The sequence below is a fragment of the Pituophis catenifer genome, unplaced genomic scaffold (genome assembly GCF_029215685.1).
Source record: "Pituophis catenifer annectens isolate HBS135680 unplaced genomic scaffold, rPitCat1.0.hap2 SCAF_9, whole genome shotgun sequence".
Lineage (NCBI taxonomy): Eukaryota > Metazoa > Chordata > Lepidosauria > Squamata > Colubridae > Pituophis > Pituophis catenifer.
This window is the reverse complement of record NW_027256889.1, coordinates 5,105,127-5,133,103: the sequence shown is the minus strand read 5'-3', so window position 1 is coordinate 5,133,103 and position 27,977 is coordinate 5,105,127. Positions and strand designations below refer to the sequence as shown.

The 27,977-nt window shown below is 45.4% G+C and overlaps 3 protein-coding genes across 5 annotated transcripts in view; 1 reads left to right on the top strand and 2 right to left on the bottom strand.

Annotated features, from left to right (window-relative positions):
- ATP1A3 (ATPase Na+/K+ transporting subunit alpha 3) overlaps positions 1–746 on the top strand; it is a 39,218-nt gene extending 38,472 nt beyond the window's left edge. Inside the window, exon 23 of the mRNA XM_070949722.1 lies at positions 193–746. Within this exon, the coding sequence (XP_070805823.1) occupies positions 193–221 (29 nt within the window). The 3' untranslated portion in view covers positions 222–746. The remainder of the gene's footprint in view (positions 1–192) is intronic.
- Positions 747–8,023: 7,277 nt separating this feature from the next.
- On the bottom strand, positions 8,024–16,107 carry LOC139321007 (prenylated Rab acceptor protein 1-like). Of its 2 annotated transcripts, none has more exons than XM_070949599.1 (6): positions 16,035–16,107; positions 14,432–14,531; positions 13,627–13,839; positions 11,407–11,504; positions 10,907–11,008; positions 8,024–8,531 (listed from the first exon to the last, which is right to left on the bottom strand). In XM_070949599.1, exons 2-6 carry the CDS (start codon positions 14,509–14,511, stop codon positions 8,443–8,445), a joined length of 582 nt encoding a protein of 193 aa, XP_070805700.1. In that variant the 5' UTR covers positions 14,512–14,531; positions 16,035–16,107; the 3' UTR covers positions 8,024–8,442. The 2 variants fall into 2 exon arrangements, with proteins under 2 accessions (XP_070805700.1, XP_070805701.1); XM_070949600.1 differs by lacking the exon at positions 16,035–16,107 and adding an exon at positions 15,652–15,977.
- An 838-nt stretch (positions 16,108–16,945) lies between these two features.
- LOC139321174 (cornifelin homolog) lies at positions 16,946–27,852 on the bottom strand. 2 transcript variants are annotated; one of them, XR_011600757.1, is made up of 5 exons: positions 27,799–27,852; positions 20,699–20,829; positions 19,042–19,178; positions 18,437–18,623; positions 16,946–17,018 (listed from the first exon to the last, which is right to left on the bottom strand). XR_011600757.1 is itself a non-coding variant. In XM_070949814.1 (4 exons), exons 2-4 carry the CDS (start codon positions 20,820–20,822, stop codon positions 18,537–18,539), a joined length of 348 nt encoding a protein of 115 aa, XP_070805915.1. In that variant the 5' UTR covers positions 20,823–20,829; positions 27,799–27,852; the 3' UTR covers positions 17,881–18,536. The 2 variants fall into 2 exon arrangements, 1 of the variants encoding a protein (XP_070805915.1); XM_070949814.1 differs by lacking the exon at positions 16,946–17,018 and having other exon boundaries at positions 17,881–18,623.
- Between the last annotated feature and the right edge of the window lie 125 nt (positions 27,853–27,977).

Below are 27,977 nucleotides of genomic sequence, written 5' to 3'. Positions count from 1 at the left end.
TTCTTCAGCCATTTTTCTTGTCATTATTTTCATAACCTTCATCATCTTACCTGGCGGGGTGGGGGGGGGTTATAAATAAGGACAGCCAGGAGGGCTCTGGATCCTATTTGAAAGAGGGCACGGGGAGGGGGTGGGCATCGAATGGCCATCCTGCCACGAATGCCTCATGGATATTCCTTTTTTTCCTTGCAGGATGGGTGGAGAAAGAGACTTACTACTGAATCTCTTCCTGTGTCCATTGCTGGTTGCCTCCCCTGCTGGGGGGGAATCTTGACCCTCCCAAATTAATCCTCCCTCTTGCCCCCCCTCATGACTATGAGAGATTACAACACCAGGATCACATGCCAGGACAGAGGAACAACCAAACAAATCTTCCTTCCCCACTCCTTTTTCCCCAGTCCCCCACCCACCCAAATGGAACACCTGACTTGTCCTGTCCTGCATGCATGTCCCAGTCTGGATTTAAGGGAGGGACACCCTCCCCTCCTCCATCCCGCCTCTCACCCACTTCTGCTCTCTGCCAAATTCTGCTTCGGTTTCTAGAGGCAGTCTACGGGAAGAGGGTCCGTGTATGTGTGTGTGAGAGAGGGAGGGGGGGAAACATCCCATGGGAGGGGTGTGTTGTGTGTTTGTCAATCTTTCTTGACCTCTGCAAAACGTCCAACAACTCAAAATTTCCTTCTGGAGCTGGGATTGAACGCAGGGACCAGCCACTTCGAAAAACAACTTGCCTCGGAGATGAGAAACCAAACAGGGATGGGGGTGGGGTGGGAGGTTTGGGGGTGGGGTGGGGGGCAGGGGGGCAGGGGGAAGGATGATGACCCGGTTAGCGCTAGTAAGAGATTAGATTGGGGGGAGCTGAATTCCTGCTCTCCTCACCATCCCCACCCACCCACCCTCAACCCCGGCCGTGCCAATATGTGTTCCCCCATTTCCGTTCCCCTGTGTGCAAGTGGGTGATTGTGTACGGGTGATTGTGTGTGATTGTGCTTGTGTAAATGAGAAAGGACAGAGGTTAGCCGGGATTCGTTTCACTGCCCAGCAAAGCTTCCCGGACATCCTCTGAAACTCTTTCATTTTTAGACTAAAAAGCAGCGGGATTTTTTTTTCATTCCCCTTTCCCTTAAACCAGGGAGTCTCCCAACATGGCCGCTTTTAAGAGATTGTGGACTTCAACGCCCAGAATTCCCCAGCCAATCATAGCTGGGGACTTCAATTCCCAGAATTGGAGACATGCTGGCTGGGGAATTCTGGGAGCTGAAGTCCATGAGTCTTAAAGTGGCCAGATTTTGGAGACCCCCTGCCCTAAATCCCTGGAGTCTGACTCTGTAGATGTGTAAATGCAAAACCTAAACGGGGGTGAAACCTCTTTCTCCTGCATGTACATTTGCTCTGCTAGCATCGTGGCAGCCGTTTAAGCCACCTTCCCTCCAGGGGTCTGCCCATCCATCGGAGACCAGACGGCCTTTGGGTGGTTGCCCGCAACCCACCCAAGAGAGGGGGGTGACGTTTCGGGCTGTCTCCCCACCGATGCTTAATTTTGCCCCCTCCCCTCGGTCAGACGCGCTCCTGTTATTTGAGCCTGCGACTTCAGCCATAGCCCCTTCCCCATAGAGCCCCTCTCTAAGCAAGAGGGGGCGGGAGGGAAGGCATCGCTCACTCCTGGTGGGTCGAAGGCGGCTTGATCGCTCTGGGCCTGCCCCACTCATCACACCAACCCTTATATTCTTTGTAAGGTGGGAGGTGAGGGGAGCGGGGACATAAATGTCAGGTCATTGTTTTCTGTCCCATCTCCCCTTCCCCTTTCGGGATCGTGTCGTCGTGTGAAACCAATCAACAACAACAACAACAACAACCCAACCGATTTAACAAATAATTAAAGAAGTGGAATATTTAATATGAGATATGTGGACGCCTCATTGTATATGCCGGGGGTGGGGGTGGGGTTGGATGCGTTGTGAAATAAGAAAGAAAAGGTAGGGGAGATTCCATCCAGTGGCGGGATTCAGCCGGTTCGCGCGAACTGGTAGCGGCGACTGCAGTAGGCCCTGCCCATCCACCCGGATGTAATGCCGTCCTATTTAACCACATTTTGGAGGCTGTGCACATGCGCGGTAGACACGAGAGAGAGAAAAGAGCATGCGCGGAATGCCGAGCGAACCGGTAGGGAAGGTAAGTGAGTCCCACCCCGACGCCATCTATCTGTAATGCAGAAAAAGGGGATGCACTGAGGCCATAAAATTATGGGTTGCGCTAGATCAAAGCAAAGATCTGGAAGAGAACTTCCAAATCTCTGGAAGAAGGAACGGGGTGGGGGGGGGGAGGGGAAATGTTCCATTTGAAGACAACCGTGATCTCTAGGCCGAAGGATTTGAACACGGCTCTCCAAAGACTTTCCATGCAATGAAAAACAGGATGCAAGTACTGTGATTATAATAAAGCCAGCCAGAGACACTGAAAGAGAATGGACGGCCATATAAATCCTCTAAATAAATACATTTTAAAAAAATCAATACAATAAATAAAACCCGGAGCCAGCCACTCCTTAAGTGGCTTGCAGGTCCTGACTCTGCTGAAAGTGAAGCTGGAGTTGGAAAATTGTGTTTGTTCAAGACTCCTACGTGCCTCTGAACCGCAGCCAAAGAGGGTGAAATGGCCTTGGGGGTGACATTTTAGTAATAAAAAAAAAGCTGGAAGGGACCTTCGAGGTCTTCTAGTCCAACCCTCAGCTCAAGCAGGAGAACCCGTACCATTTCAGACAGGTGGCTGTCCGGCCTTTTCTTAAAAACCTCCAGTAATGAAGCACCCACAACTTCTGGTGGCCGGCTGTTCCATAGGTTAATTGTTCTCGCTGTTAAGAAGTGTCTCCTTAATGCCAGGTTGCTTCTCTCCTTGATTAGTTTCCACCCATTGCTTCTTGTCCTGCCTTCAGGTGCTTTGGAAAATAAGTCGACCCAAAATTGATTTTGCTGAAGACAACCCCATCTAGTTTAGAGCTGTCTATAAGGGGGGGGGGGAGGCAAAGGCAAACAAGCATCCAAGGAGGAAAAGGTTAGAGGGAATTAGCATCGTCAGCCTTATAGCATTTCGACTCTGGGATCTTTTTCGAGATTTTACCTCAGTTCCCCCTTGAAAGCTATTATCCCGCCATCCTTCTTGGCTTAGCAGTCTGCTGCATTAAGATACTGCTTAATGCGGTTCATGTCATTGGATTAGGGTGGGGTTGTTTTTTTTTCCATCCAGGGTGGGAGGGAGAAGAGGAGACGGAGAAGGTCATAAGGGAACGGAAGGATGGAGAACAAGACGCAGGCTGCCATGGTGATGATGATGATGATGATGTCCTCCTGCCTGGATTAGGCAGGTCTTGGAGAGGCCTTGCAAATCTTCCTGAGGGTTGAAGAGCTGCTCACATGATCTCCAACTCTGAGTCACGGCCAGAGATGAAACTGCTCTATAAATGGAAACTGTGTGAAATGGAAAGAGCGAAGAAGCACAGGGAGGACTGCAGAGCGAAAGGACAGAGGAGGGGTGGGGGGTGCAATGCGTTCCCTCCTTTTGGAATGCAAGGATGATGGGCACTAATCAGTGGAACGACTTTGCCTCCAGAAGTTGTGAATGCTCCAACACTGGAAGTTTTGAAGAAGATGTTGGATAACCATTTGTCTGAAGTGGTGTAGGGTTTCCTGCCTAAGCAGGGGGTTGGACTAGATGACCTCCAAGGTCCCTTCCAACTCTGTTATTCTATTCTATTCTATTCTATTCTATTCTATTCTATTCTATTCTATTCTATTCTATTCTATTCTATTCTATTCTATTCTTTTCTATTCTATTCTTTTCTATTTTCTATTTTCTATTTTCTATTTTCTATTCTATTCTAATTTTCTATTTTATTTTCTATTTTCTATTCTATGGCTGGCTGGGGAATTCTGGGAATTGAAGTCCGCCCATCTTCAAATGGCCAGGGTTGAGAAACAATGCACTGGATTCAAGTAAAAGACACTGTCCATTGCAAAAGGAAGAAAGGGAATTATCTTTTGATATTATTATTTGGAAATTGTTAACGTAATGGGAGGAAGGCCTTTAAATATGTCCTCCATCGTCCATTTATTGAAAACATTGAGCTACCGCATCTGAGCTCGTACAATAAATCCTTTTGCCACCTGGTGGTCATCCCAGATATTGCATCCTATTTCTGGTAGCCCCCCCCAAAAAACATTAATGAATCGCACACGCCATTTCCATCTTTCTGAACACCCGAATGCGGAAGCTTGTTGGAGTCCTACGTGATTGCCCTTGAAAGAAAAATCACCGCTCGTTGCAAATAATTAGGCCATCTTTCTTGTGCCTCTCGTGAAATACTCCTTATTTATTTATTTATATTCCACCTTTATTATTTTTATATATAAAAACAAACTCAAGGTGATGAGCATACATAATACTCCTTTCCTTCTCTCATTTTCCCACAACAACAACCCTGTGAGATGGGCTGGACTGAGAGAGAGAGAGGGACAGACAAGACTCAAAGTCCCACAATTGGCTTTCACATTCTTTTGGTGATTGGCCCAAATTTTCATACCTAAAGCAGGACTAGAACTCACCGTCTGTTGGTCATTGGCCTACAGTCACCCAGCTGGCTCTCATGCCTAAGGTGGAATTACAGCACACAGTCTCTTGGTAATTGGCCCAAACATTCATGCCTAAAGCAGATCTAGAACTCACTGTCTCCTAGTCATTGGCCCAAAGTCATTCAGCCATTTTCATGCCTCAGGCAGGACTAGAACTCACCGTCTCCTGGTCATTGGCCTACAGTCACCCAGCTGGCTCTCATGCCTAAAGTGGAATTATAACTCACAGTCTCTTGGTGATCGGCCCAAACATTCATGCCTAAAGCAGATCTAGTCATTGGCCCAAAGTCATTCAGCCATTTTCATGCCTCAGGCAGGACTAGAATTCACTGTCTCCTGGTCATTGGCCCGGTCACCCAGCTTGCTCTCATGCCTAAGGCGGAATTAGAACTCGGCCTCCTGGTGATTGGCCCAAACATTCATGCCTAAAGTGGGACTAGATCTCCTGGTCATTGGCTGACAGTCACCCAGCCATTTTCATGTCTCAGGAAGGACTAGAACTCACAATCTCCTGGTTTCTAGATGGGTGCCTCAACCACTAGACCAAACTGGCTCCAAATTGCTTTGGAGGACTGGACAGTTTCCTTAACAAAGGATTCAAAAAATAGAAATATTTCTAAAGCCATAAAGCCTAACTTGATGGGGAGAACGAGATGCTCCATGACTCATGATCAGAATATCTTGCCAGGATTTCATGAAGGCAAAGCAACCCCCCCTCTGCTAAAGCGACTTCTTCTACTTAAAAACCACAATTTAAAAACCTTTCCTAACGTTTTGTTGAAATCTTCTTTCTTGGAACTGAAAGAATGTGGTGGGATTCAAATAATTTAGCAACCGATTCTCCCGAACCGGCTGAGTCCCACCACTGAACCGAGTCTGCGGCTTTGGGCCCTAATCCAATGCAGAAAGCTGGACAATTATCAGCCACGCTGGCTAAGTTTATGGAGGAGTAATTATATACACCAGGAAAGTGTCCCATTATTAATCCTCCTTTGAGGCTTTTCTCTCTCGCGCTCGCTCGAGTGACAGAGGCCGCGTTTGCCCACTGTGGACTTTGCCCCGTGAAAAAAAAAAATTCTCCGGGAAGCCATGGAGACGTCCCGCTACTATGAACAGAACGAAATGATCTTATCAGGAACGTATTATCTAATATTGCTAGATTAGCCATTGGTCCAACTAGACAGTTCAAGCTCTCCATTTCCAAAACTGAGTAATATTGGATGGGAAATGGAACAAGCACCGTCTTTTTTGGACTGTCAGATGCACTTTTTTGTCTCCCAAAAGGGGGTGAAAATGTTTGTGCGTCTTATAGACCGAATATTGCTGAGGCCCTGCCCGCCCACTGGCCGGTTTTTGGCCTCCGCACACCCTTTTTTCTGGCCTTTTCCTGGCCCGTTTTTTTTCAGAAAAAAAGCCCCAAAAACAGGCCATAAAAGCCCCAAAATCGGGCCAAAAAAGGCTGGAAAAGGGCAGAAAAAAAGCCCCCCCAAAAAGACCCCAAAATGGGGTGCGTGGAGGCAAAAAACTTTTGTTCGTCTTCTAAATTTAGGTGCGTCTTATAGTCCGAAAAATACGGTAACCTTAAAGAAAGCCCAAGTGGAAGCAGAGAATTGTGAGTTATAAGTTAGTAAAGAATAAAATGGAAAATATAAATATATACAGGTAGTCCTTGATTTATGACCGCAACGGAGCCCCAAATTTCTGTTGCTAAGCGAGACATTTGTTAAGCGAATTTTGCCCCGATTTATGACATTTCTTGCCACAGTTGCTAAGTGAATCACTGCAATTGTTCAGTGAACCTGGCTTCCCCGTTGCCTTTGCTTTTCAGAACGCTGCAAAAGGTGATCATATATCACCCTTGGGGACACTGCAACCTTCATAAATACGAGTCGGTTGTTAAACGGCTGAATTTTGATCACCATGGGGCTGCTGCAACGGTTGACAGTTTGAAAAGCAATCACAAGTCTCTTTTTTCAATGCCGCTGGAACTTCAAACGGTCATGTACTGATCCTGCTCCCAAACACGACAAACCCTCTGTGGTTAAAATCAATAATTCCTTTATTAGGAGCGCCAGCAGCCCCGGCAAAAAGTTTCTCTCTCAACGCAGGCTAACAAGTCAGCAGTGGGTTTCAATTTCGGCCGTTATCGGTTCACTTGTGGGTGCGTGCATGTACGACACTTCTGCGCACACGCAGAGACGCCCAAGCGGATGGGTGGAGCCTCCTGCTGCTACTACCAGTTTGCCTGATTCGAGACGAACCGGTAGCAACCCACCACTGTAACTAGTCCGGCCGGCCGGAAGATGAATAGTTGTCTGCCACATCTATTCAACTCCACCCCCTGCCTTTTATCCCCAGAGCTAGGGTGGGGCTTCGCTAGCAGCGGTGGCTCTTCCATTCCAAGGACCGGCTCATAGATTTCCACTGTTCTCCTCTCCTCTGCCTTCTGCTCATCTGTGCATCAGGCACTGGACCCAGCTGTTCCTCCTCTTCCTCATCAGCCACCTCCAGACCTGGGGGCTGTTGACTCTCCATCTGAGGGCTGACATATGGCCCAGGCTCCACCTCTGTCTCTCTCTCTGCCAGCTCCATTCCCTCTTCCCCCTCGGAGCTCTCACATTGCCTTGATGCTGACTCTGACTCCCATGCTACCTCATTTGATTCGGTTGCTGGAGGGGCCTGCAGCCGACAGGCCACAACAGGTCACTAAATGAACTGTTGTAAGTCGAGAACTACCCGTATGCTCAATCGAGGCAGTAATATGGCAGAGGAGACTAACAGGAGCTTTTAAAAAAAAATAACAACATCTCTTCTGTACCTTTGGAAAAGATTTCCGTAAGATGAGATGCCTTTTCATTATGTCTCGTGTGAACCAGCCTTAACGATGCTGGAATATCGAAGCACCCCCAAGCTATTAAAAATAAGCCCATGTCAAGCGCCTGGATTAATTTTCTGAAGGGTAAATGCAGAGATCTAGCTCGATGGCTTTGCTTTTCCTATATTCCATCTCTTGACAGACCAGCGCAGCAGCCATGCACGATACCTGCGAGAGGGTAATTTTGACGCAGCGCTGCTGAATAAGGTGCAGACCTTGGCAGGGAATTTAGCAGAGTCATCAGGTATAAAAGGCTTGATGTAATCCTGTGGGTCACTGCAACCTTGGGCGGTACCCGTTAAAATTTGCTTTTAAGTTTTATACAAATTGGGTGTTTTTAAATTCGTTTTTTGGGCCAAAATTATTTAATGTACTTTTAAATGGTTTTTAACTTTTGTGTGATGTATTTTTATCTTGTGGCTGTTCACCGCCCTGAGTCCTTCGGGAGTAGGGCGGTATATAAATTAAATAAAATAAAAATTTTTAAAAAAAAAAACACTCACAAGGAGGCATGGATGTCACCGTTTCTTTAATGTTAACCAATCAGAGGCAGGAGGAGGCTGAGTGCAGGAGGTTTGCAGGTGGGGCTTCTAAGCTATTGGGAAATGCCAATGATGGGATCTAAAAAACCTACAGAGGAAAGAATCTTAACAGCAGCATTCTATTATATGCTGAATGAAAACAGCCCACGGCCACCGGGAATAAGACTTTTCAGAGATGGAGAAATATCTGAAAAAAATCAGAAATTGGAGAACATCCTCGACATAGGGTTAGCCACGGGGAGTTTTCAAGATTCGGAGGGAATTGCAATCTAAGTTGGCATCCTGACGTTGAATGAAATAGCAGCACTGGATACATAGGCAATGTAACAGCAAATGGGGGAGGGCGAGGGAGGGAGACATGGATCCAAGAGGAAGGGCTGCAGCTTTTCTTTTCTTTTTTTTACACGGGTTCCATCTGCAGGTCGTCGGTCTCCGTGGACTCCAGTTCATGGAAGGCGGCGTGGGAACCAATGACGACCAAGGTGGCACCTGCAAGAGAACGATAGGAGAAACGATGGGAAAGGAGGCCATGGGGCGATCTAGCTCTTCCTCGTCTCAGGTTCACAGTCATGGGACTTTTTGTCTTAAGAGCTCCTAAGGATCTCTTAGGGCAGGGATGTCAAACTCGATTTCACTGTGGGCCGCATCACGTTTGTGTTTGATCTGGGGGGGGGGGGAGGGCTGGGTGTGTGTGGTCTGGGTAGGCATGGCCAGAGTGGGCGTGGTCAGGGTGGGTGTGGCCAATCGACGTCACTCATATCAGGTTAGGGCTAAGGCAGGACTTCCCTCAGACCCTCCCTCCTTCTCATTATAATCTCCTTCCTTCCTTCCTTCCTTCCTTCCTTCCTTCCTTCCTTCCGTCCGTCCGTCAGGTTTCGAAGTCGTCTCAAATAAATTGTATTTCAAACAAAGTCTTTGAAGGAAAACTCCTATTTATTAAGCACGACATTCTAAAATCCGACTCCATAGAAGCCAACACTGACTTCCAGACCCAAAACCCTCCCTTTCCGTTCCCCACTGCCCTGCACTCATTGGCCATCTTCCAAGTCATTCTACCCCTAATCTACCGCTCCAGCTCAAAGGAATTTCCCCCCTCCCATCCCATCTCCTAGGGGATATTATCTCCAGGGAAAATAAGTAGGTGAAAAGTCAAACGTCCCTTTCCAGACGCCTCCGCCTCTCCTTATGTCAGCACTAGAGTAAATGCAGCTTGAAGGGCTGACACCTTCCTTCCTTCCTTCCTTCCTTCCTTCCTTCCTTCCTTCCTTCCTTCCTTCCTTCCTTCCTTCCTTCCTTCCTTCTTCTTTTTCCTTCCCTCTTCATTCTCCTTTCTTCTTCCTTCCCCTCTTCCCTTGTTTTTCCTTCCTTGCTCTCTTCCCATCTTCCCTTCTTTTTCTTTGCCTTTCCTCTTTCCCTTTCTCCTTCCCTCTCCCTTCTTGCATGCTCATTTCCAGGGTGGCCCCCATGGGCCAGATCTAAGCACCCCGCAGGCCGGATCGGGGCCAGGGGCCTTGAGTTTTGACACCCCTGTCTTAGGACAAAAAACTGGATGAACCAGAGTAGAAAGGAAAAGGAAGGAAAGATTCAAACACACAGTATGATGGAACAGAATCCCAGAGAGCAGGTTTTAACGGGGTTGCAGTTCCTGAGAAGGACCTATGTAAAGTTAAGGTATTCACCACCACCACCCCCTTTTCAAACTGGCATTAAATTGGCATTAGGTTTTCTTCTGCAAGGAAGAAGCAACAGGAGGAGAAAATCAGAACACTTAATTTTACAATTAGGCTTTGCAATTGTTGCTGTGGCAACAATGAAAATATCCAAAGCCCTGATCAGGGACCATCAGCGGTAATCAAAAAATGGGTTAAGGCCATCAAACATGCATGGTTCAAAATATGAGCAAAGACAGATAAGTAATGATAACAGAGAGTATTTGTAGCTCAGAGTTGAACTGTCGAGCCCTTGGTGCTCTTTGCCAGCACTGATGATGTTCCCTCGTGTGGGAATGAAACGTCTGCAAGAAAACCACCAACCTCAAAGAGCACCAAGGACCCCAATGAACTCCTCCTCCTCCTCCTCCCTTTCTCCTACTCCTACATCCATTCTGCAAACCTCACTCCCTTCTAGCACGGATGATGTTACCTAGTTTGAGAATGAGCCCAAGAGCCTTGGTGGCGCAGCAGATTAAAGTGCTTTTAAGTAGCACCAGCTGCCTGCAATTACTGCGAGTTCGAATCTCACCAGGCTTAAGGTTGACTCAGCCTTCCATCCTTTCGAGGTAGGTAAAATGAGGACCCGGACTGTGGAGGCAATAAGCTGACTTTGTATAAAAAAGAACACTGCTTAGGGGGGGGCCAAAAAGCCCTACTAAGCAGGTATATACAAAAAGTATGAAGGCTATTGCTTAACGCGTTGTAAGCCGCCCTGAGTCTCTGGAGAAGGGCGGCATATAAATTGAACCAATAAATAAATAAATAAATGAAATGTCTGCAAGAAAACCAACAAGCTCAGAGAGCACCAAGGACTCCACTGATTCCCCCCCCCTCCTCCCTTTCTCCTCCCTTTCTTCTTCTCATCCATTCCGCAAGCCCCATTCCCTTCTAGCACTGATGATGTTACCTAGTTTGGGAATGAAATGTCTGGAAGAAAACAATCAAGCTCAGAGAGCACCAAGGACTCCACTGATTTTCCCCTTCTCCTCCTCCTCCATTCTGCAAACCTCACTCCCTTCTAGCACGGATGATGTTACTTAGTTTGGGAATGAAACATCCGCAAAAAACCCTCCAAACTCAGAGAAGCACCAAGGAGCCCGCAAGGCAGATGAGGGCAGTCCACCCAGAACGGTGGTTTTCCTGTTTACTCACCCAGCACCCAAAAGACGGCTGAGCCGGCGCCTGCCAGCCAGAAGAAAGGAAAAGAGACAGCTCCGGCCAGACTGTATTGATGGGCTGTGCTGAGTTCTCGCCCTACAGGGAAAGACGGTTGAGTTAGAAAGCAGGCTGGGTTCCAATTGTTTTTTTTAAAAAAAGAGAGAGAAGGAGGCAGCTTGGAATGCCTGACCGAAGAGATGCCAGCTTTGAGGTCAAATTTTTGCTTTCTGTGGTTTAGAAATAGGTGAGAAGGCTGGAGCCTAGCAAAGTATGGAAATATGTGTGCAAGACAGACACTGTTCATGTTGGTGCAGCACCATCTGGTGGTTATTCTTGGAACTGTAGCTTTCAAGGACTTGTTGTCAAGAGAATGCTTTTAAGTGAGCTATCTAAGGCAGGGGTCTCCAACTTTGGCAACTTTAAGCCTGGAGGACTTCAATTCCCAGAATTCCCCAGCCAGCAAAGCCCCATGGGAGCAAAAGGTTGCTACTTACCGAGCAGAACAAGCTGTGACTGTTGGGTCTTCAAGTACATGATGTAACAAGCCCCAAAGAACACAGCAAGCGCAATCAGAAGTAAAGGTGAGGTGATGCTAACGGGTGAGAAGGAAAGACCAGTGGAGTTAAACGCATCACGAAACAACACGGAGGAGCACCCTAATTTTCTTGCTAATTCCATGGAATTAAAATTGAATTAATAAAACCTGACTGAACCCACTTAGAATGGAAGACTTTTATACATATACACTAGAATAGAATAGAATAGAATAGAATAGAATAGAATAGAATAGAATAGAATAGAATAGAATAGAATAGAATAGAATAGAATAGAATAGAATAGAATAGAATAGAATAGAATAACAGAGTTGGAAGGGACCTTGGAGGTCTTCTAGTCCAACCCCCTGCTTAGGCAGGAAACCCTACACCACTTCAGACAAATGGTTATCCAACATCTTCTTAAAAACTTCCAGTGTTGAAGCATTCACAACTTCTGGAGGCAAGTTGTTCCATTGATTAATTGTTCTAACTGTCAGGAAATTTCTCCTTAGTTCTAAGTTGCTTCTCTCCTTGATTAGTTTTCCCCCATTGCTTCTTGTCCTGCCCTCAGGTGGTTTGGAGAATAGCTTGACTCCTTCTTCTTTGGGGCAGCCCCTGAGATATTGGAACACTGCTATCATGTCACCCCTAGTCCTTTTTTTCATCAAACTAGACATACCTTTTCTTTTCATGATCGACTTGGTCAGTGTCACATTATTCCCTCTCTTCATTGATAAAAAATCTATTGCTTCTTGGAAGTAATTTGGTTGGGTTATGGCAGCCCCTGAGATATTGGAACACTGCTATCATGTCACCCATAGTCCTTCTTTTCATCCAATTAGACATACCAGTTCCTGCAACCGTTCTTTATATGTTTTAGCCTCCAGTCCCCTAATCATTACTTATATATTCTGGTAGTGTATTAATTCCTTTACAGGTCTTCCTTGGTGGTTATTTTCTAAAAGCTCTACAAATAATAAATAAAATCTATAAAATTATATATACCCAGGAACAAAAGGGGGATTATCTACTAGGCCCCGAATTCTCCCTAATGTGTCTGAGTTATAGGCCACTCAGAATCCTTTCCCTTGATGTATATTGTAGACAGGATTTTATCCAAGCGAGCACTGAATCAGTGACATTGCCAAGAACAAACAGAGTCAGGCATCTGTAGCAAACCGAGGTTACATCAAGATGACAAACTGCATGTGGCAATGTCACAATGCAAAGCTCGCTGCGTATCCTTGCATCCCAATGTCGGATGCAACAATGTAAGTTGTCATTTTCTGCTCCTGATGCGCGCGTTGTGGTTTGACCCTTCCTTATCCCCTATGCACCGATGCCCTTGGGCACAGAAATGGGAATCTTCTGCTGATCTGCTTGCATCTTTAAACATACACGGGTGCAAACTACAGGAGGGAATTTAGACAAACACATTTCCTCTTCATGCTTTCCCACAATTAGGTGCTAGAAGCGTCTTCTCGAAATGCACGTTTCAAGGGAGCAGAGTTTTGATTGCACGGGTTGTGAGTATTAAAGGTGGTTGCATTTTTCAAGGGATTGCCCTGCACAAATGAAAGTCTGTGGAAAGTATGTGAGCCGTGGGGGCACAGTGGTGAGAGTGCAGTACTGCAGGCTATTTCTGCTGCCTGCCGGCTGCCTGCAATTCAGCAGTTCAAACCTCACCAGGCTCAAGGTTGACTCAGCCTTCCGTCCTTCCGAGGTCGATAAAATGAGGACCCAGATTGTTGGGGGAAATAGGCTGACTCTGTAAACTGCTTAGAGAGGGCTGTAAAGCACTGTAAAGCGGTATATAAGTCTAAGTGCTACTGCTATCTTCCTTCCTTCCTTCCTTCCTCCCTCCCTCCCTCCCTTCCATGGGGCACAGTGGTTAGAATGTAGCATTGCAGGCTAACTTCTGGCCCACTGCCAGAAGTTCAATCCTGACCGTCTCAAGGTTGACTCAGCCTCCCATCCTTCCGAGGTGGATAAAATGAGGACCCAAATTGTTGGAGGCAATATGCTGACTCTGTAAACTGCTTACAGAGGGCTGTAAGGCACTGTGAAGTGGTATATAAGTCTAAGTGCCATTGCTATCATCAGTGATATTTGCAGTACAGAATCAGGAGAATTCATCACCCACACAAGTAAAACAAAGAAGCAATCAAATCTACTCACAGGCAATAGACGATAAGTCCCAGGAAGACAAAGACATAATTGCTCTGGAAATATTCCACGTTGCGGACAAGCCGTTTACACAGTTCCCCAAAATTCTGAGGCTTTGCAAAACGCCTCTGGTCCACGAAGTTGGCCCAGGGGCGAATGGTAGCCCGACGCTGATCTAGCCATTCCTTAGCTGGGCCTTGGGGCAAAAGTGCTGGGATGTTAATCCTGGAAGGGACAAAGTCAGAAGGCCAGGAAAGAATTAGAAGAATGATCTTCAAATAAACATGAAAAAAACAACAACAACCCACCTTTGGGACAACCATGACTTGGATGACTATCTCCATAGACCCCAGCTCTTTTTAAAAAGCAGCGTTCCAGCTCCGTTGTCCTCAGAATGTTAAATGACAATTCCTCTTGAGGAATTTCACTCAGACAAATCGGCCATCGACAGGCCCATAGAGATAAACAACGTTTATACACCATTCCAAAAAGACAATCAAAATGCCAGAAAGGAAAGAAAGAGACCCAAACATTTCCTCACCAGCAATCAACACCCAGTTGAGCAGAAATTAACACTAGACCAACAATAAAAATAAATAAACAAAACCCCAATCAAATCCTGCTCCCTTCTAGCACGGATGATGCTACCTAGTTGAGTAACGAAATGTCTGCAAGAAAACAACCAAGCTCAGACAGCACCAGGAACCCCACAATTCCTCTTGAGCCAGCATGTCTCTTAGCTGTGATGGCTGGGAAGGATAGGAGTTGTATGCAACACTTCAGCTAGGAAAAGCAAAATGATTTTCTCATAACTTACTTGTTGCTCAACAATGCTCCTGTGGTCTCGACTTCAGTGGCTGCATTAAAGAGATGTTCTGGTCCAGTTTTACCAGCCATGGTAAATTAAGACTGAGAAGCTGTACAGAAAGACAGATATGGGAGTCAGGCACAATACTGATTGGTTGAGGCTCAAAACCGACCCTGCCTCATGATGTTATCCACAGTAATGATGTCATTTAGAGGCCCATTCCCTTCCTTTACATAATGGTCCCTTTTTTCAAGAGTCAACTGGACTTTCTGGGTTTTCTTTGAAGACGTTTTGCTTCTCATCCAAGCAGTTTCTTCAGCTCTCTCTTTCTTGGATGAGAAGCGAAACGTCTTCAAAGAAAAAACAGAAAGTCCAGTTAACTCTTGAAAAAAGAGCACCTTTGGGACAACCATGACTTGGATGACTGAGAATCTCCATAGACTTCCTTTACATACTTGATACATTGCTGCACGACAGACCTTCCAGAGTGACTTCAATGCATAACCTCACCTCACCTGCTATGAAAGCACATCTTATTCATTGCTTGCTAGCAAAAACAAACAAACAAACAAAAAAAAAACAGGCTTTGGCTCAAAGTCATCCAAGCCAGCTTTCATGCCTAACATGGGACTAGAACTCACAATTTACTAATGATTGGTCCAAATCCACCTCACAGGGTTGTTGTTGTTGTAGGGAAAATAAGAGGATGAAAGAAGGTATGTTGGATATATTTACCGCCTTGATTTATTTGTAAAAATAATAAAGCTGGGATACAAACAAACAAACAAATAAATACACCCCCCAGTTGCTTTCATGCCTAAGGTGGAACTAGTACTCACATTCTCCTGGTGACTGACCCAAAGTCACCCAGCCGACTTTCATCCTAAGGGAGAACTAGAACTCACATTCTCTTGGTGATTGGCCCAAAGTCCCCCAGCCAGCTTTCATGCCTAAGGCAGGATTAGAACTCACCATCTCCAGGTGATTTTGCCCAAAGTCATTCAACTGGTTTTCATATCTAAGGCAGGACTAGAACTCACCATCTCCTGGTGATTGGCCCAAAGTCCCCCAGCCAGCTTTCATACCTAAGGCTGAACAAGAACTCACTGACCCCCAGTTTCTAGCCTGATGCTGGCACCATCACACCATATTACCTCCCATCAGGCAATTGCACTAAAATAACACATAAAATACACCATTTTATAATCTCTCGTGTCTTTAGTAAATACCCCTTATCTTCTTCTTTCCTTGCCCTTCCTCTCTCTCTCTTTCTTTAAAACAGCTAATATGGGCCTCTGTCACAGGCTTTTATCCGGCCAGCGCTGGAGACTGGATACGCCCCATCCTTTGCACCCCCTCTCAGGATGAGCCCACCGCCCCATATGGGGCGCCCAATTCTAAACCGAGCTCATGGTTGGGCTGTCCCCTGAATCCAGGGTGTGTCTCCCAGGTTTCCGTCCGCAAACTGGCAAAAAGAACTTGGCCGCCCCCGAAAAACCGTTTCTCTTCCCAGGCATCCACGACCAGGGACAAAAAAAAAGGTCCCTCCGATGCTGCGCGGTCCAGTCTCTCCTGCATCCGGGGTTGCCCCTGGCAACAGAACCCCGCTCACCTCTTAACAGAACCCAATGCAGCTCCTGGGCGGAAGCGATCGGTCTGCGTGGCAAAGGGAGGGCGGGGTGGAGCGCGGATGTTTACTTTCCTAGGCGCGGAGCCTACTGGGAAATAGAGTCTTTTGTTGGCCGTCTACTGGCGAGCTCTGCCATTTGCGTCAATAGCAGCCCGTAGCCAGTTTTTTGTTCTAATATCTATCCTTGAAAACAAATAATGTTTATTGACCGTGTTTAATGCAGAGCAGAAAATAACAGGATCACGCCTTTCCTTTTCTCCAACCCGCTGCTCTTACCTTGAAAGCTATTACTGACTCAGGATGATGGGTGGTGTAGTCTTGGACATTTGCAAATAATACTGACTGAGATTTGTCATTGCTACAGCAACTGTTTTGTTTTTTTTAATTTGATTTATATGCCGCCGTTCTCCGGAGACTCAGGGCGGCTTACAGTGAGTTAAGCAATAGCCTTCATACTTTTGTATATTTTTTATACAAAGTCAGCTTATTGCCCCCACAAACTGGGTCCTCAATTTACCTACCTTAGAAAGGATGGAAGGCTGAGTCAACCTTAAGCCTGGCGAGATTCGAACTTACTTTAATTGCAAACAGCTGATGTTAAATCACAGTACCTGTCTGCAGAGCTATCCAGGCTCTGTTAGCAATGATATTCTAGTTCACTTGCTTTGTAAAAAAAAACACATATTTTGGTTCCCGGGACTCCACTTCCTGTTCTGTATCTGTATCCTGGTTAAATAGTTACGAGCTTTCAATTTTAAAGTCAGAATAAATGCATGCGTGGTAAAATGCTAACCGTGGGTTGTTAGTTATAATCCTTATTTTTATAACGGCTAGATTCAGGCATGACTAATTCCTGACGTGTCTTCAGTTCTGCATTTTGTTGTACGCATTCAGCCAATTGCAATATGGTTAGGAAAATCTTATTGTTATTTTTTCCAGTCAGCAGATGAAATCTTGTTTTTCTTTCTGTCAAGAAAACCAGAACAAAAACTGGTTGGGCTTTCTGATTCATAACTTCAGCACAGACATTGTAGAAGAACTGTGTTAGTCTACAGAGGGGTTTCTGGCATTGGCATCCTTCAGTCTCAAGAGACGATGGTATCGTGCTCTGGAAAGAGGTCCTAAAACACCATCTAGTGCAGTGTTTCTCAACCTTGGAAGCTTGAAGATGGGTGGACTTCAACTCCCAGAATCCCCCAGCCAGCGTTGCTGGCTGGGAGATTCTGGGAGTTGAAGTCCACCCATCTTCAAGCTACCAAGGTTGAGAAACACTAATCTAGTGTGACTAAAAAGGTCAATTGGAGAGTTGCAATCCCTTCCACGCTGAGGGCAGATATATTCTGTCCCCTGCCCAGCCCCCAGATTTCGCTGATTCCTGGACTGCCTCTTTGCCTCAGCCTGTCGAATAAGGGTCTCTTCGAATTGGAGAAGGCCATGCTGCGTCTTTAGCCTCCAAGCTGAACGATCGGAGGTCAAGGTTTCCCAGTGGTTAATGTCCATTCCCAGGGCCTTTAGGTCCCTCTTGCAGATATCCTTATATCGCAGCTGTGGTCTCCCTCTGAGGCGCTTTCCCTGCACTAATTCTCCATCCAGGAGATCTTTCGGAATCCGGCCATCGGCCATTCTCAAAAGTGTTGAAATGTTCAATTATAGCCATAAAAATCAACTGATTTCGACACATTTAATGGAGGAAAAGAACAACCCAGGAGAGGTTTTCTCAAACATAAACACATTACCAAGCTGTCCAAAAGCACACAGCAGTTTCCATTTCCAAAAGTAGCAATTATTTTTTTAAAAAAAAAAACGAGCAGAGTCTTAGATCAGGATTTATTAGGACATAGATTTCAAGGTGGAAATGACGGAATAAACATTAAAATCCCTGCTTATTGAATATTCCTCTTTTGTTAGCACCAAGAGGCAGCTTGAATCTTCTAGTTCAATCTAGGGTCTCTCCAAAGTTGGCAATTTTAAGACTCGTGGACCTCAACTCCCCAAATTCCCCAGCCTGCATGGAAGAATTCTGGGAGTTGAAATCCACAAGTCTTAAAAGTTGTCAAGTTTGAAAACCCCTGGACCAGACAGATCAGATCTGGTCTGCAAGATTCTGGATGACCACTAGATGACACCAGAGAGAAAGAAAGCAACTGCTAGAAGATAATTATGATTTATCATTCTTACTCATAATTATATCTAATCCTTACAGAGTGTAAAAAATTTAAATCTCATTTCTCCTATAATATATGTGTGTGTGGTTATAGGTTTGGGTGCATATTCTTTTTTTTTTTTTTTTGCAGGATTTTGCATTGTGGAGTTTCAAACTCTAGTCAACAAAGAGATAGGAAAATTAATCCCGTTGTAATCTTCTGTCCTCTTTTTTTTCTCACTTCAGATCTGTCAGCGCTAGCTTTGTCCCCCTTGACTCATTTCTTCCACTCTTCCTTTGCTTTCTCCAGAGTGAAGTCTGGCCACCTCTTCTCTGTCTTCTCAGTTCCTGTTCAACTCTCTTGCCATCTGACAGAGTCCACACAGTGGGCAGCACGACATGATCATCCAGTCTTCGCAGATAGACCCCTGGGCGGAAAAAAAAAGGGTTGAGTTAAAACAGGGGGGTCAGTGATGAGGCTGGACCTCATGATGAGAATCAAGAAGGAAGGAGGGGAGGGCGACAGAGGTGTTATTCAGACGGTTCAGACCGGTTCGGGTGAATCGGTAGCAGAAATTTTGAGTAGTTCGGTGAACCGCTCGCTCCCGCTTGCAGAGATAGTGGGGAGCAGGCTGCTTGGTCGAGCCTCGCCGCGTAACGGAAGCCATGCACGCGCGCTCACATTTTCGGCGAACCGGTGGTGGAATAATTTGAAACCCACCACTGGAGGGTGACTTCCTCTTTTGTCTCTTTAGGGAAGAAAAGAGGCATAGTCACATCCGGTCCCAGCCACCCTCTATCCCCAAACTCAATTTGCATTTTTATTTTTGACGTTCTGCCTTTTACCTGAATACGGTATTTTCCACGCACTCCTGTACGGAGGGCGATCAGAGAGCCTGGCAAAAATGGGAGGCAGAAGGATTCCCCGGCTTGTTCCGAGACCCGACAGGCAAGAACACAGGGTATAAAAGTGGCACAAAGACCTGGAGAAAAGGAAGGAAGAGGGTGTGAGGTTCTCTCCCAAATTCCTTGAGAGACAAATAAAGACGACAGATGACTTTCTTCCCCTTAGATATCTACTATCCAAGCTGTAGTTCAGGAGTGTCCAAACTTGGCAACTTTTAAGACTTGTGGCCTTCAGAAACTGTTTCTGGATTTTGTGTTTGAGGTGGGGGGGGGAATGAAACTTTGATTTTGGGTTTTACGATGAATAGGTTTGCTGTTACAGAAATGGCTAGTTTAAACTATTATGTAAAAGTAAAAAGTTGAGCCTTGATGTTATTATCTTATTCTACTGCACCAAAGGGAGTAGGAAGTCAACACCTTTTCTTTCTTTTTTTCCCTTTTTCCCACACTTTTCCCTTCCCTTCCCCCCCCTTATTTTCCTCCTGTCATCTTTTCTATTTTTGTATTATATATTATAAACTAATAAATAAATCATCACCATCTCCTTTTTCTGACCCCATAATCCCTTGCAGGGTGGAGTCTGGCCAACTGAATGGAGCTGAGTGTTTAATGACCGGATGCCCTTCCTGTTGCCAATGCGGAGTTTTGTTCAGCAGATATATTCTCATTGTGCCCAGAGAGAGAGAGAAATATCTGCCTCTACCTAGGATCGAACACACAGCCTCCTGATTGTGAGGTGAGAGCTCCACCTCTAGGCCACTGCACCACTCATAAACTAATAAATAAATACAATAAAGAAAACTGTAATGAATAAAGATTTGTGGACTTCAATTCCCAGAATTCCCCAGCCAGACACTAAACAACCATTACTTTAATGACCGTTTGAAGTTACTACGGTGCTGATTTATGACCGCTTTTCATAGTTACGACCCTTGCAGCATCCCCATGATCATGTGATCAAAATTCAGACACTTGGAAACTGGCTTTTATTTATGACGGTTGTATTGTCCTGGGATCACGGGATCACCTTTTGTGACCTTCTGACAAGCAAAATCAATGGAGAAGCCCGACTCACTTAACAACTGTCTTGCTTAGCAACTGAAATTTTGGGCTCAATTTATGGTTGTGAGTCATGGACTACCTGCATTTATGATTTGAGCTAGGGTATTTGCGATGGAGTTGAAAGAGTGGTGCGGTGGCCTAGAGGTGGAGCTCTCGCCACAATCAGGAGGCTGTGAGTTTGATCCTAGGTAGAGGCAGATATTTCTCTCTCTCTGGGCACAATGAGAATATATTTGCTGAACAAAACTCTGGATTGGCGACAGGAAAGGCATCCGGCCAGTAAACACTCAGCTCCATTCAGTTGCCTAGATTCCACCCCGCAAGGGATTATGGGGTCATTAAACAATGATGATTTGAAGTGGTTTGGGGTGGAAAAAAAGCCAAAATACAATTCACAGAAAAGGATTGCGCATTTGTGGCTGCCATCTTGACATGTTTGACCCTTTCATGGTCCTTGCTTTTCCCATGTAAAGCCCAGCCATGAGAGATTCCCCCCCCCCATGCCTTTGCATCCCCAAATGCCTCCATTACTCACAGATGCCCATGTCAGAAAAGCAGTCACACAGCTCTGAATTCCAGCTTCCTTGATTATTGAACGTGTAGCTGGTGCCTGCAGGTTGCGGCTGAGCATCAATGATCACCTCCGATTGATAGGCCATGTTAACCCTAGGAAGGAAGGAAGGAAGGAAGGAAGGAAGGAAGGAAGGAAGGAAGGAAGGAAGGAAGGAAGGAAGGAAGGAAGGAGGAGGGCCAGAAAGACAGGAAAGAGGAGGAGGAGGAGGACAGGAAGACCAATTATTTTGATTACCCCATCAGCTCCAAGAAATCTTTGGGTCTTGAGAGACTTGGCAACCAGTTTCACAACTGGCAACATTTCTTCCCATCCCTCATCATCCTTTTTCAACGACCCCATAATCCCTCGCGGGGTGGAGTCTGGGCAACTGAATGGAGCTAGCAGAGTCTTTACTGGCCCGATGCCCTTTCTGTTGCCAAGGCGGAGTTTTTTCCCCCAGTGTGCCCAGAGAGAGAAATATCTGCCTCTACCTAGGATCGGACTCTGTCAACCTTTCTTCCCATCCCTGCGACATTAAAATTGCGCCCTGACAGTTTGTCACCCTTGCCAAGCAGCCCAGACACAAAGCTCACCCATAAGTATTAGCTCCAACTTTTAGAGTCTCTTGAGAGATTGGGATTACTGTCACTACCCCCCACCCTTCCTATGCCCCCTCATTCAGGGCACCTTGTGACAGCTGATGGGAATGGTCAGCCTATACACCCTTTGTATGATTGATAAATGAACAGGGTTGGAAGGAATCTTGTAGGTCGTCTAGTCCAACCCTCCTCACCCAAGCAAGAGAGTCTACAGCATCCCCAACAAATGGTAGTCCAATCTTCTCTTGAAAGCCTCCAGTGATGAAGCTCCCACAACTTCCAGAGGCAACTTCTGTTCCATGGGTTGATTGTTCTCACTGTCAGAAAATTTCTCCTTATTTCTAGGTTGAATCTCTCCTTGATCAGTTTCTATCTGGCCTTCAGGTGCTTTGGAAAATAGCTTGACATCTCTGTGGCAGCCCCTCAAATATCGGAAGACTGCTATCCTCTCTCCCCTGGTCCTTCTCTTCACTAGACTAGCTATGCCCAGTTCCTGCAAACCGTTCTTCATATGTTTTAGTCTCCAGTCCCCTAATCATCTTGGTTGCTCTTTTCTGCACTCTTTCTAGAGTCTCAACATCTTTTTTATAGTGTGGGAGATGCATGCGCCAATCCAGAAGTGATTGGGCCTCCCCTGGCATTGCTATTCAGGCCATGTTGTGGCTGTGGTCCATTCCCATGAGCTCTTCTTTTGAATTCTTCCCCTCCGGGGAGGAGGGAATGTGAGAAGTTTCTCCGAGAGCAATCCCATTTGTGCCCCAGTCCATCCCCATGAATATTTTGCGCAAGGCAACACACCTTTCTCTGAACGGTACAAGACCTCGATTGTAAATATCTGTTTGAGGAACAGCTTTGAGACATAAATATTCCCATCACACCCAAGAGAAGCTGATAGTCATAGAGCAGGAGAGGGGGAAAAAATCACCTTCTCAGAGCTACACCGGGGAAAAGGAAGGGCCTCTTTGTTTTAATTGTTTGTTTTGTGGTAGCACCATGGTCAAACTGGAGGCGTTTGGACAGCATTCAGTTAAGACTTGTTTGTAATAAAAAAATCAAGCGACACAGATGCCCTGGCATATTTATTTCCCACAAACACGAGGTGGGACAGGTAGACCAGCTGCTGGTTCAGTTCAGGTAGGATAGGCTGTTCTCTACCATGCCTGGTTTTTGGGGAGACGTTTTCAAATCATGCATGCCAAAACAACTAGACACTGTTTTAAAAAAAACTCATTTTGTTTACTTTGGCACATATGGTACTGAAATAAAACTTAACCTGGTTTAACATGATGGCTTATCCAATGCATCTGAGGACAACACGTAGGCTTACACAACACCATCATAACCCATAAACTAGACAAGGCCAGTTTAGCTCAGCCTGGTGGGTTTTATGAGCTCAGCTAAATTCCTCTGCCAGCCCAGTAAACTTTGGTAACGACGCATCTGCAAACAAACATCCCAGCTCAGGGAGTTCCACAGACATCTGAGTGTCTGGGATGGTGGTTTGTGAGCAAGAACTTCCCTCTACATCCATAAAAGATAATGATAAAGGTTCCCCTCGCACATACGTGCTAGTCGTTCCTGACTCTTGGGGGCGGTGCTCATCTCTGTTTCCAAGTCGAAGAGCCAGCGCTGTCCGAAGATGTCTCCGTGGTCATGTGGCCGGCATGACTAAACACCAAAGGCGCACGGAACGCTGTTACCTTCCCACCAAAGGTGGTCCCTATTTTTCTACTTGCATTTTTTATTTGCTTTCGAACTGCTAGGTTGGCAGAAGCTGGGACAAGTAACGGGAGCTCACCCCATTACGCGGCGCTAGGGATTCGAACCGCTGAACTGCCGACCTTTCAATCGACAAGCTCAGTGTCTTAGCCACTGAGCCACTGCGTCCCTTTTCTACATCCATACCTAACCCCTTTTTGCAAATCTGGTGGCCAGGTCTGTAGTGGTCCCTCCTCCAATGAAACGTTGAACGCTTATGACGTGGGGCCTAATCAGGTGTGGTGTGGTTATCTGAATCGAAAGGAATGGTGAGCAGGAGAAAATGGAAGGGTGGAGCTTCACACCCTGAAGGGTGGGACACCATTTCTTTGTTATCCAGAGTTTTGGTCATGCGGGCGCTGATAAGTTTGAGTTTCTGCAAATAACTTCTCCTTCCATTGACCTCTACCAAAATAAGAGCCAGCGTGGTACAACAGGGAAGGTGCTGGACTAAGGAGACCCAGATTCTACTCCACCCACAATCCATATGAATGAGCAATACAGGTACTCCTCAACTTACAACATTTCGTTTAGTGACCGTTCAAAGTTACAACGGGACCGAAAAAAGCAACGTATGGCCGTTTTTCACACTTACGACCATCTCCACAGTGAGGTGATCAAAATTCAGCCACTTGGCAACGGGCTCATATTTACGATGGTCGCATTGTCCCGTGTGTGTGTGTGTGTGTACCATGTGATCCCCTTTTGCGATCTTCTTCTGACAAGCCAAGTTAAGGGGGGGGAGCCACGTTCACTTAACAACCATGTTACTAGCTTATAACAAATGCAACGATTCACTTAACAACAGTGGCCAGAAAAGTCGTAAAACAGGGGAAAATTCACTTGACAAATGTTTCACTTGGCAACGTCATCTTTTGTTGTGTGCTCAGTTGTGATCCTAACTTGAGGGCTACTTATATTTAGCCTCAGAGGTGGGTTTCCCAAAATTTTACCACAGGTTCGCCGGCAACGTCATTTTTTGTGTGTGCTCAGTTGTGATCCTAACTTGAGGGCTACTTATATTTAGCCTCAGAGGTGGGTTTCACAAAATTTTACCACAGGTTCGCCGCGCACCGAAAATGTGAGCGTGCGCGGCTTGCTCACGTGCATGGCTTGTACACATGTGTGCGGCTTGGAAAACATGGCTAAATAGGACAGCATAGTGCCCGGGTGGATAGTGGATGATTTTTGCCATCCCAGATTTAAAAAACAAAACAAAATGGGTGCCAACATTTGAATAAGTTCAAATCTCACCAGGCTCAAGGTTGACTCAGCCTTCCATCCTTTCTAAGGTAGGTAAAATGAGGACCCAGATTGTGGGAGCAATAAGCTGACTTTGTATAAAATATACAAAAGTATGAAGGCTATTGCTTAACGCATTGTAAGCCGCCCTGAGTCTCCGGAGAAGGGTGGCATATAAATCAAATAAAAAAATAAATAAAAAATAAATAATAAGGCCCTGCTGCCAAGCTTCAGGACTTCACAGACAGTTGGTTCTCTCTCCATGATCACCTTCTGATCTCTACAGCATAGACCTCTGAGAAAAGCAAAAACGCTCCAATTGTTTTCTCTCTCGCTCTTTCTCTCTCTCTCTTTGGTTGCTTTTTAAATTGCTCACTGGTAACCTTGTTTTAGGAGAAGTGAATTCATGAAGATATATCTGTTATAGTAAGAGAAAACCCCAGGCTACAATAACCAAGTTAGCCTCCAAGGTTCCACGAGATTTTCATGAAGAGAGAGAGAGAAAAAAACCCCTATTGCAATCAATGGGAATTAAACATTTAACTGAGCTTTGGGTTGCCTACAATCGATGAGCTTAACATCCAATCCTAAAAACATTCAGTTGAAAGAAAATCCCATTGATTTCAAGGCAGCTCACTTCTAACTAGCGCCTCGTCCTTCGGCGCCGCTGAGTTATGTGTTGTTGGGTTGTTGTTGGGGTTTTTTTTTTTTTTTGCATTTGTAGTGCGGCTTCTTCGCGGCACAGGCTGACATGAAGGCAGCCCCCTGAAGTTTGCCTTCAGCTTCCAGTTCCGTTTTTTGTTTTTAAGAAAACATGTTTTGCAGACTTCTACAAAGCGTAACGGGGTATTTTTTTCCCCTCACTCTTGCTTGCTACCGTATTCGGTAGATTTTCCTACAATCCTTTTTTTTCCACAGATAAAACTTAGCTAAGTTGAATAACAAATCTGTACTACGTTCATCATAGAAAAGAATAGAATAGAATAGAATAGAATAGAATAGAATAGAATAGAATAGAATAGAATAGAATAGAATAGAATAGAATAATGGATTGAAGAATAGAATAGAGTGGAATGGAATGGAACGGAACGGAATGGAACGGAACAGAATAGAATAGAATAATGGAATGAAGAATGGAATGGAATGGAATGGAATAGAATAGAATAGAATAGAATAGAATAGAATAGAATAGAATAGAATAGAATAGAATAGAATAGATGGATTGAAGAATAGAATGGAACGGAACGGAACGGAACGGAACAGAACAGAATAGAATAGAATAATGGAATGAAGAATGGAATAGAATAGAATAGAATAGAATAGAATAGAATAGAATAGAATAGAATAGAATAGAATAGAATAGAATAGAAGAATGGAATGAAGAATGGAATGGAACGGAACGGAGGTCTTCTAGTCCAACCCCCTGCTTAGGCAAGAAATACTACATCACTTCAGACAAATGGTTATCCAACATCTTCATAAAAACTTCCAGTGTTGGAACATTTACAACTTCTGGAGGCAAGTTGTTCCATTTATTAATTGTTCTCACTGTCAGGAAATTTCTCCTTAGTTCTAGGTTGCTTCTCTCCTTAATTAGTTTCCATCCATTGCTTCTTGTTCAGGTGCTTTGGAGAATAGCTTGTCTCCCTCTTCTTTGGGGCAGCCCCTGTGATATTGGAACACTGCTATCATGTCACCCCCTAGTCAGTGGTGAAATGTAAAATTTGTTATTACCGGTTCTGTGGATGTGGCTTGGTGGGGGGGTAATGTGATTGGGTGGGCGTGGCCAACTTCTTCTCTTTTTATTACTTTTAAAAGCATTTTCTTAACAACCTCTTTGGCCGAAGAGGTTGTTTAAAAAATACTTTTAAAAGGCTCTGACGATCCCAGCTGAGCCGCGCGATCATCAGAGGCTTTTTTTTTTTACTTTTAAAAGCATTTTTTCAGCCGAAGAGGTTGTAGAAAAAATGCTGTTCAAAGTAAAAAAAAAAAAATCCTCTGATGATCGCACAGCTCAGCTGCGCATTGGGGGGTGGGGGGGCAGGAATTTTTGCTACCAGTTCTCCAAACCACCTGCTGCCATCGCTACCGGATCAGGTGATCCGGTCCGAACTGGGAGCATTTCACCCCTGCCCCTAGTCCTTCTTTTTATCAAACTAGACATACCCAGTTCCTGCATCTGTTCTTTATATGTTTTAGCCTCCAGTCCCCTAATCACCTTTGTTGTATCAGCTAGGGACCGTGACCTGTATGATTGAGAATATCCTCCAAAGACATAAGATGGCTCTGCTGGAGTTCATCTGAACCCAGTTTTCTGCCGGAGAGAAGACGGAAATGAAGATTTGATGAACATCATGTTAACACCAGACCAACAATCAAATATAAAGAATACCTCAATCAAGGAATTGCCAAACAAGTCAACAGTAAGCAGCCCAACCAAAGAACTTCTACGACAATCCCCATCAACACGACAGGACAAGCCACTAGAACAGTGGTGAAATCCAATTTTTTTTACTACCGGTTCTGTGGGCGTGGCTTGGTGGGCGTGGTGTGGCTTGGAGGGTGTGGCTTGGTGGGCGTGGCAGGGAAAGGATACTGCCACGCCCACCAAGTTCGAACCGGGAGCATTTCACCCCTGGGAAGGATACTGTAAAATCCCCATTCCCTCCCCACTCCTGGGGAAGAATACTGCAAAATCCCCATTCCCTCCCCACTCTTAGCGAAAGGATATTGCAAAAGCTCCATTCCCTCCCCACTCCAGGGAAAGGATACTGCAAAATCCCCATTCCCTCCCCACTCCTGGGGGAAGGATATTGCAAAATCTCCATTCCCACCCCACTCCAGGGGAAGGACACTACAAAATCCCCATTCCCTCCCCACTCCTGGGAGAAGGATATTGCAAAATCTCCATTCCCACCCCACTCTGGGGACAGCCAGAGGTAGTATTTGCTGGTTCTCCGAACTACTCAAAATTTCCGCTACCAGTTCTCCAGAACCTGTCAGAACCTGCTGGATTTCACCCCTGCACTAGAATATAAACTAAGAGCAAACTCCACCCCTAGTACTGATGAGGTTCCCTAGTTGGGTAATGAAACGCATGTATGAAAACAGTCAAGCTCAGAGAGCACCCAGGATCCCTCAAGAAGATTTAAGGCATCAACCCTTTCTCTATCTATCACCTATCTTATCATTCTTCTCTTCACAATGGATCCACCCTTTCCTTATTCTTCTTTCTACTATTAACCTACTCCCCCCCCCAAAAAAAAATCCGTGTTGTTTCTAGTTTCTTTTAACATAATAAACTACAAACCACGCAGCTCAATTTAACCTAACATAATCTATGAGCTGGAAACGAAACACACAATTCTAGAAGGTAGCTTCAAAGTTTTTCAACTCCTATTTATTCTTCTTCCTGCTCCAAAAACCAACTTGGCATCCACAGAGGATTTGCAAACATTTCCACACAGGCTTACATTCTCTTACCTGTATTTTTCTTTTTTTAAACCCCGAACCGAAACCTCAGATTTCGCTGATACCCAGCTGTCTCTAGGCAAGAAATTCAGTTCCGTCAATGGCCATCTGTTATATAGACTTTATTGCTAGGGCGGAGAATGTCGGAGGGGCTGTGCTCAGAATGAGTTGATAGGGAAAGCATGAGTAAA